This window comes from Bos indicus x Bos taurus, chromosome 10 (genome assembly GCF_003369695.1).
Source record: "Bos indicus x Bos taurus breed Angus x Brahman F1 hybrid chromosome 10, Bos_hybrid_MaternalHap_v2.0, whole genome shotgun sequence".
Taxonomy (NCBI): domain Eukaryota; kingdom Metazoa; phylum Chordata; class Mammalia; order Artiodactyla; family Bovidae; genus Bos; species Bos indicus x Bos taurus.
The window spans coordinates 20,647,029-20,655,574 of NC_040085.1; the positions used below are offsets into that span (position 1 = coordinate 20,647,029).

The 8,546-nt window shown below is 48.3% G+C and overlaps 1 protein-coding gene across 4 annotated transcripts in view; it reads left to right on the forward strand.

The window, feature by feature from the left end:
• Positions 1-8,215, forward strand: part of TEP1 (telomerase associated protein 1) — a 40,483-nt gene extending 32,268 nt beyond the window's left edge. The window contains exons 40-55 of one of the 4 annotated variants that reach the window (XR_003513049.1): positions 109-262; positions 379-591; positions 1,293-1,453; positions 1,720-1,833; positions 2,798-2,905; positions 3,286-3,418; positions 3,502-3,578; positions 3,684-3,816; positions 3,961-4,097; positions 4,522-4,646; positions 5,665-5,808; positions 6,048-6,144; positions 7,104-7,209; positions 7,338-7,521; positions 7,652-7,756; positions 7,983-8,215. Coding sequence is in view for 3 of the 4 variants with exons in the window: in XM_027553432.1 (XP_027409233.1) it covers positions 109-262; positions 379-591; positions 1,293-1,453; positions 1,720-1,833; positions 2,798-2,905; positions 3,286-3,418; positions 3,502-3,578; positions 3,684-3,816; positions 3,961-4,097; positions 4,522-4,646; positions 5,665-5,808; positions 6,048-6,144; positions 7,104-7,209; positions 7,316-7,521; positions 7,652-7,756; positions 7,983-8,105 (2,136 nt within the window). In the remaining variant the exon portion in view is untranslated. Of the gene's footprint in view, positions 1-108; positions 263-378; positions 592-1,292; positions 1,454-1,719; positions 1,834-2,797; positions 2,906-3,285; positions 3,419-3,501; positions 3,579-3,683; positions 3,817-3,960; positions 4,098-4,521; positions 4,647-5,664; positions 5,809-6,047; positions 6,145-7,103; positions 7,210-7,315; positions 7,522-7,651; positions 7,757-7,982 lie in introns of those variants that run through there. The other 3 variants (XM_027553432.1, XM_027553433.1, XM_027553434.1) reach the window with 3 other exon arrangements.
• The last annotated feature ends 331 nt before the right edge of the window (positions 8,216-8,546 follow it).

Genomic DNA, 8,546 nt, shown 5'->3' on the forward strand with positions numbered 1-8,546 from the left:
GCTGTGGGTGTGTGCATAGAAGCTCTCCAGAAGAATTTCTGGAGGGAGGACTTTAATAGGGGCAGAGAAGAGGGTGGGCTATCTTTAAGGCCCTTTCTTGGCCCGCAGGTTCAGGTGTGGTCCGGGTCTCTGGGTCGGCCCCGTGGGTGCCTTGGTTCCCCCCACCTCTCTCCTGCCCTCTCCGTGGCTCTCAGCCCAGATGGTGATCAGGTGGCTGTTGGGTACCGAGCAGATGGCATTCGGATCTGCAGAATTTCTTCAGGTACCGAAGGGAGGAGGGCTGGAGTCTTTGAGCCTGGAAAGAGACCCCCACCTCTGTTCCTGCCCAACTCTGGCCCCCTGTGCAAGTGGCTTATTCTCTTGTCCCTTACTCTCCAGCTTCCCAGGGGGCTCAGGGTCAAGCGCTCGATGTGGCAGTGTCTGCTCTGACCTGGCTCAGCCCTAAGGTGTTGGTGAGTGGTGCAGAAGATGGGGCCCTGCAGGGCTGGCTGCTCCAGGGGGGCACCCTTCAGTCCCTCTGGCTCTTGTCCAGACACCGGAAGCCTGTGTTGGGACTGGCCGCCTCCCAGGAACTCTTGGCCGTTGCCTCAGGTACGGTGGGCAGGGTTGTGAGTCACTGTTGCTTTTAAATATATGAACACATTTCTTCAATTCATATGTATATGTGTGTGAAAATACACCTGTATAACTTATTTTTCCAACTTTCAAAGTGCTTTTATTTATTTTTTAAACTTTATTTTTAATATGGTAAAAATCACATAACGTAAAACATACCATTTCAACCATATTTGACTGTATTCAGAGTGTTTTTAAATGCATTTATCTTGCATAATCAGTCTAGGCTGTTTTCTTCTTGTTCCCTGACCCTGATTCTTAGATGCCTTTGTAAACCCTGTAACCCTGTGAGCTTCTGCCCACTGGGGATTTTGCTGTGTGAAGGGTTTCCCTTGGGAGAGAGGGAGATGTCGAGGTGAAAATGCAGGATGGCCTTAGTCCTTTCTAGGTAGGAGGCTTGGTCAGAGTGACACTGGGCACTTTAGCAGAGCAGAGTGTGGAGGTGCGGTTAGAGAGAACTGCAGGGCTGGAGCTGGGTGTCCTGGCATGCCTTCTTATGACCTCGCATGGGACAGACCTGTGTCCCAGGTCTCAGTGTGACTCACGGAGTCCCTCCCTTGGAGCTGTGCCTTCAGACATCACCCTCAGCCCCCAGGATTGCCTTTGTCTTTGGCTTTCCAGGCCTGTCTCACTTTCTCTTTTCAAGAAATCTTCCTCTCTCCCCATTTTCAATGCAGAGGACTTCACAGTGCGACTGTGGCCAAGGCAGTTGCTGATGCTTCCACAAAAGACAGAAGACTTTCCTCGTAGCACTGAGCTCCGGGGACACGAGGGCCCTGTAAGCTGCTGCAGCTTCAGCACTGATGGATGCAGGCTGGCCACTGGGGGCAGGGATCGGGTGAGTCTCGGGAGGATGCACCCCTGGGCCCTCCTCCCCACGGACCTCCAGCCCCTTGGGGGCCCACAGCCCCTGGATTTCCTAGCAGCTCACTTCCTACTGCTTCCTCTGGCTTTTTGCTTTCCTAAACCTCCTGTACTGGATCTGCCCACCCACCCTCCTTTGTTACTCCTTCTTTCCTTGAAACTTCTTACCTGAGATGGCCCTGCTATTCCTACCTCTGTCCTACTATCCTGACGACTTCCTCTCTTGGTACCTGTATCCAGAGTCTGCTCTGCTGGGATGTGAGAACACCCAAAGCCCCTGTTTTGATTTGCTCCTTCTCTGCCTGTCACCGAGACTGGGTCACTGGCTGTGCCTGGACCAAAGACAGCCTCCTGGTGAGTGAAGGGGTTGGGATGGTGTAGGGCTCAGCAGGGTTCCTGGGAGAGGGAGTCAACACTTTCTACCTCATCCTATTCCCAACACTCATATATAATAATACAGTATTAATATAGTTTTCTAACACCCAATATAATAGAGCACTTTTTGAGCACTTAGTATGTGTCAGACATTGGACTGAGTCCTTAGCATGTGTTGCCTCATATAGTCTTTACAACACCCTGTAAAGAAGTTACTGCTATTCTTTCTGTCTCATAGACAAGGATATTGAGCTCAGATAGATTAAAGACCATTTCCACGGTCATGTAAATGAAGAAGCTGAGTCAGTAAACTTTATGATAAGAAACCCCATGCTCATAACAGGAACACAGAGCTGTCTCCCCAAGGGCTTAGGATGCCCTGTTCCTGCAGGACACTTGTATTGCTATGATTTCTTTGGTCTTAAGTGAAAAACCAGTCTCAATTTATGCACTCAGGGTTGGTAAAGCCTAGTTTCCCAACACAGAATCACTGTTCTCAAAAATAAATAACAATTGAATAGACTTGTCATAGTCTGTTCTACCCCTGCCTTCTAGGCATAGATCTGTCCTGGGCATTGCAGACTTCTCACCTTTGTCAGGGTGAGACAGAGTTGTTGACTAACATTATGTTAATAACAAGGACAGTAGCTACTATTTATTCAGTGCTCACTATGTACCAGGCAGTGTATTAAGTCCTGTATATAGATGCTTCAGCCCCATATCAGTAGGTACCCTGTCCTTATCCTGGTTGAATAGACGAGAAATCTGAGGCCCAGAGAGATGAACTGGTCACCAAGTAATGAATGGTGGAGCTAGGATTAGAACGCAGGACGACCATTGCTCTTAATCACAAGGCTTACTGCCCTGCATCCTACATTATAAGCACAGAGAGATGCTGGAGGGATGCTGGTTAAGTCTACTCCTCTACCTTCTGGCTCTGCAGGTCTCCTGCTCCAGCGATGGTTCTGTGGCCCTGTGGGACCCAGAGTCGAGACAGCAGCTTGGTCACTTCCTGGGTCATCAGCATGCTGTGAGCGCCGTGGTGGCCGTGGTGAGAAGGCGGTAGAGAGCTCATGGAGGGTCCCTGGGAAGGTTAAGGGGACTTTGGGAGGCTGGATGCATGGGGTATCTAATCCTAAGGTCAGAAGAAGTACCAAGAGTGAGATGCTTGGGCCTGAATGAGAGCAGGGTTAGGTGTCGAGGCTGAGGCTCGGTGTGAGGGGAGGGAGAGCATGAAGACACAGTACCCTAGTGTCATGGCCTTGTGGCGGGATGGCATCCCTGAGCCCCCTGGCCCCACTGCCGGGTTGTCCTCTTTCTTTGACAACAGCTTCTAGGCTCTTAATGCTCAGTCCGCACCTCTGTGATGGGAACCGTAATTCCCACGTCCTGCTCAGTGTGACTCTTCTCTGATCCTGTTTCCTGGGGCAGGAGGAGCACGTGGTATCCGTGGGCCGAGATGGGACCTTGAAAGTGTGGGACCATCAGGGCGTGGAGATGACCAGCATCCCCGCTCACTCAGGACCCATCAGCCACTGTGTGGCTGCTCTGGAGCCCCGTGCAGGTACCGGGATATCAGCCACTTTCCAGTCCCCGCTGTCTCTTCCCTCCTCCCCTTCTTCTGACTCAGCCTCTGCATTTTACCAGCCGGTCAGCCGGGGTCAGAGCTTCTGGTGGTCACTGTTGGATTGGATGGGGCCACACGGTTGTGGCATCCACTCTTGGTGAGTTCCCTGAAAGGACCGGGCTGGGGGCCGTGGGAGGGGGTAGTGGGACAGCCTCCTGTTGTGTCAACTCTTCACTCTTCTATCTCCATCCTTTCCTTCCAGGTGTTTCAAACACACACTCTGCTGGGTCACAGTGGCCCAGTCAGTGCAGCTGCTGTTTCAGAGACCTCAGGCCTCCTGCTGACCACCTCAGAGGATGGCTCCCTACGGCTCTGGCAGGTGCCCAAAGAGGCAGGTGAGTGAGGTGTGGAGAGAGGCAAGGTGTGAAAGGGGGGTGGTGTGTGTAAGTGGGACCAAGAAATTCAAGGGTAGTCTGCTCTCTCCTCTTGTACCCCAGCAGTGGTCCAGCTGCTAATGAATCACTTCCTTTCTTCTCCAGATGACACATATAGACCTAGGAGTCCTGCAGCCATCACTGCTGTGGCCTGGGCCCCAGACGGTTCTGCAGCAGTGTCCGGGAATCAAGCTGGGGAACTGACCTTGTGGCAGGAAGCTAAGGCTGTGGTCACAGTACAGGTGAGTGGAGTAAACTTCAGTTTTATGTGAATTCTGCCCTGGTTGTGTATCTGGTGGCATGTGCTAGGGTCAGAGGTTGTGTAGAAGCCTGGGGGTGGTGGGTGTGGACAGGTTAATCCTGGTTCCTCAGAAGGGTGTTCATTGGAATGACTGATGTTGAAGCTGAAACTCTAATACTTTGGCCACCTGAAGCGAAGAGCTAACTCATTGGAAAAACCCTGATGCTGGGAAAAATTGAGGGCAGGAGGAGAAGGGATGACAGAGGATGAGATGGTTGGATGGCATCACCGACTCGATGGACATGGGTTTGGGTGGACTCCGGGAGTTGGTGATGGACAGGGAGGCCTGGCGTGCTGCGGTTCATGGGGTTGCAAGGAGTCAGACATGACTGAGCGACTGAACTGAACTGAACTGTGTTCACTAGGCTCCGGGCTGCATCAGTGCTCTGCTCTGGTACTCAGCACACACCTTGATTGTTGTCAGTGCTAATGAAAAAGTCAGCGAGTGGCAAGTGGAACTCCAGAAGGGTTCAACACCCAGAAATGTCAGGTGAAATGAGGCGGCTGAGTTAATGGATATGGTTAAACCTGGGATTTTGCTTAAATCTCTCTCCTCTCTTTCTGAACTCGGTCAACAGGATATTAGTTAGTAAGCAGGGAAAAGGTCCCTGGGAAATTGTTTTCTGCTCCTCATTATGTCAATTAAAATAATAATTATCAAGCTTTTACTGTATGCTAAGTTCTGGGCCAGGCAGCATGAACCAGATTGAAATTAATTTTTATTTAAGGGAGCTCACAGTAGAGGAATATGAATATAAGTAAACTGCCAACAATATGTGGAGTGATCACTGCTATAATAAATTATATAAAATTCCTGGGGCTGCAGAGTTTAAGAAATTTACTGTTAACAGTGGCTGTTTGAGACTGGGCTTAAAGTAAGGGCAGGGAATGGTGTTTTAGGAAGAGGAGGTAGCATTAATAAAAGGCACAGGGTGTGAGAGTGCATGGTGTATTCTGAGTATAGCTAAGTCTTTGGGTTCTTGGTGCGAGTGGTGGTGGGGTATTGCGTTGAAATAATACACTGGGGCCAGGCTGTAGAGGGCACAGTGCTAAGAATTTTGAGCAGAATAATTATCTGAATTTTGAAAGAGAACTCTAGTGGCCATGTGGAGGATGGATAGTAGTAGGGAGATACTAAAGGTAGGGCAACCACGTTTACAGATGATGCTATAGTCCCAGGAAGACATAACATGGGCCCTAATCTGGGCAACAGGGATGAGATGGAGAGAAAGATTTAGGCATATGTTGAACGTTGACTCTGCAGTGCTTATCAATCAGTTGCAGGTCAGGAGGGAAGGAAAGGACAAAAATATTAGAGATTCCTAGTTTGAGGGATGATAGTATGATAAATACTAATATGAGAGAGTCAGAAAGAAGGCAATTTGTGGGGACGGGGATACAGTTTGTTTTGTACTATACTCCTGAGGAATTCATGGGGAACTGAGGAGCCCGAGAGACGTGGACTAAAGTAGACTCTTTCTTGTCTATGTGCCTTGTTTGAACTTCAGTCTTCGCCTGAACCGAGTTCTTCAGGAGGACTTAGGTTTCCTGACAAGTGTAGGCCTGGCCCCTGATGCTCACTCCCTCATCTTGGCCAAAGCGGATTTGCAGCTGTTGCACATGAAGCCTGGTGATGAGCCCTCTGTAATCTGGTAAGACCCCAAGTGCTGTTTTCTCTTAGGCTGGAGAAAAAAGAAAAATGGGTTAATGGTTACCCTGCTGCTGCTGCTGCTGCTGCTGAGTCGCTTCAGTCGTGTCCGACTCTGTGCGACCCCACGAACAGCAGCCCACCAAGCTCCCCCGTCCCTGGGAGGTTGGGTCTAACTAAAACAAACACTGGGGTCATAGAGGGGTGTTCCTGGGCTTAGCCTCTTCCTTTCTTGTAAACCAGGCAAAGTTATTCGGAAGACCCTATGATGTTGTCCACCCACCAGGACTATGGTGTGTTTGTCCTGCAGTCAATGAAACTTCAAGTTCTTCCTTTCTCAGTAAGTTCTGTTTGGGTGTGTGTTAAAACAACCATTTGTTCAGGACTACTATTTTAAAGTCTTGAGGTCATGACTGAGTAAAAGAGGAAGGAAGTGAAAAGCAGTTGGTTCCAAATCCCCTTCTCTTCCTTCAACTGGAACTCTACTGAAGAGTGCTTTATATTGGGTTTCCTTGTAAGATTTCACTGATACAAAAGAGAATTCTATTGTTTAAAAGAATCGTGGGAAACCATAAACCTAAGTGGGTGTTCAGTAGCTCAGCCATATCTGACTCTTTGAGACTCCATGGGCTGTAGCCCACCAAGCTCCTCTGTCCATGGAATTTTTCTGGCAAGAATACTGGAGCTGGTTGCTATTTCCTCCTCCAGAGGATCTTCCTGACCCAGGGATCAAACCTGCATTGGCAGGTGGATTCTTTACCACTGTGCCACCTGGGAAGCCCCTATACTACACTTCATCTTAGCCAAAAGGCTGAGAAGTGATCAACCTAGGCATTTACTTAATTGCATTATCTTCATGTCTCTTGTCTTGTCACTATGGGTATTAGTCTGGAACAATACAGACATATCTCATAGACATTATACCAGGTGAAAGAAGCCAGACACAAAAGAGTAGATATTATATAATTTCACTTAAATGAAGTTCAAGAACAAGCAAAATTAATTTATAGTGACAGAAGTCAGAATATTGTTGACTCTGGGGGTGGTGATAGGGTAAGGGGCATGGAGGCAACTTTCCAGGGTGGTGGAATGTACTATGGCTTGATTTGGGCAGTAATTACATGGATGGGTACATGTGTAAAATTTTATCAAGATGTCCATTTAAGATTTGTGTACTTTATTGTATCATGGATACAATTTTGAAATGTCTTGACCAGCCCAGAGCAGAAAAGAGTTACTTTGTCTGGGAAGCAGTAAGTGATACAAGTAGGCTAGATAAAATGCTCTGTCCTTTCACAGGGGCAAAAGGAATTAGGAGAGTTTGATGAGTTCCTGGAATTTGATCTGAATTTAGAGAATCCCAGTAATACCCTCATATCAGTAACTCAGGCCAAACCTGGATCTGGTGAGTGGTGTTGGGAGGGCTCAAGGAATCCACAGATGGCCTCGGGGAGGATTGCAGATTCTTCAAAGTCTAAGACCTGGCTCAAACTCTGCCCTTGAAATGGCAGAGTCCTCATTTTTGTGTGCCAGCTCTGATGGGATGCTGTGGAACCTAGCCAGATGCACCGATGAAGGAGAATGGATCACGGATAATATCTGGCAGAAAAAAGCAGAAATGCCTTCAACTCAAAGTTCAGAGACAGAGTCATGTATATGTACTGACACCTACAGCTGGTCAACAGTCACAGAGCTAAAGACACAGCAACGTAGAAAGGTGAATTTGAGGGAAAGGTCACAAGATATTGGGGAGGAGGCTCTAGGTCTGACCCAGCAAACTTCTCTTCTCCCTTGACTGAGGAGGGTCCTTCTAGAACTCACCACACCTCTTCCTCTTCCTCTCTAAGATTCACTCAGGCCCTGTCACAGCCCTCCATGTGCTGCCTGAGTTGCTGGTAACAGCTTCAAAGGACAGAGATGTTAAACTGTGGGAGAGACCCAGTATGCGGCTGGTAAGTGTGTGTGTGTTTGTGTGTGTGTAAGGAGGACAAAAGGGATGTCAGAGAGCAAACTTGGGGTAAGGAAAGACAGAAGATCAAAATTGTTATCTTCTCTCCTTCTTGCAATAATGTGTAACTAACTTGTTTCTAAATAAAAGTCATTGGTGTGGGAGACAAATAAATTAGTAAGGAGGCCCTAGGCTTGTAGCCCTCATCTCCCATTTTTGTTCCATTGTAGCTGGGCCTGTTCCAGTGTGAAGGGGCAGTGAGCTGCCTGGAACCTTGGCTGGGTCCTGACTCTACCCTGCAACTTGCAGTGGGAGACACCCAGGGCAATGTCTACTTTCTCTCCTGGGAATGAAGATCACTACTCAGGGCAAGGAGACTGCTCGTGCTAGAGAGGCAAAGCCTGAAGACATCAGTGGCTACTCTCCTGATACAATCATATAAATAAAGGGACAGAAAATCTCAGAGTGTAGTCCTGTCTGTGTTCTCATGTGGATTTGGACCAAGAGGGAAGAATATGGATGTTCTTATGTTTCTTTTCTGAATTAACATTATTCCTTACTAGAACTGTAAGAACGTGAAGCAGATCTTTGAAATTAGGCTTTAGAATTCTTGTGTCATTTGCGGGCCCCAGAACCCTAAGGGATGACTCCTCCTAGGAGGAGGTATGAAAAGGATGTTGACAAGCACTTAGTCTGAACAGATATCTGAAGACCTCTCACTTGTTCAAAGAAGAGGAAGAGAAGGAAGACTGAGTTGTCTCCTGTCTAGGGCACTGGGAAAGAACTAGGATTGA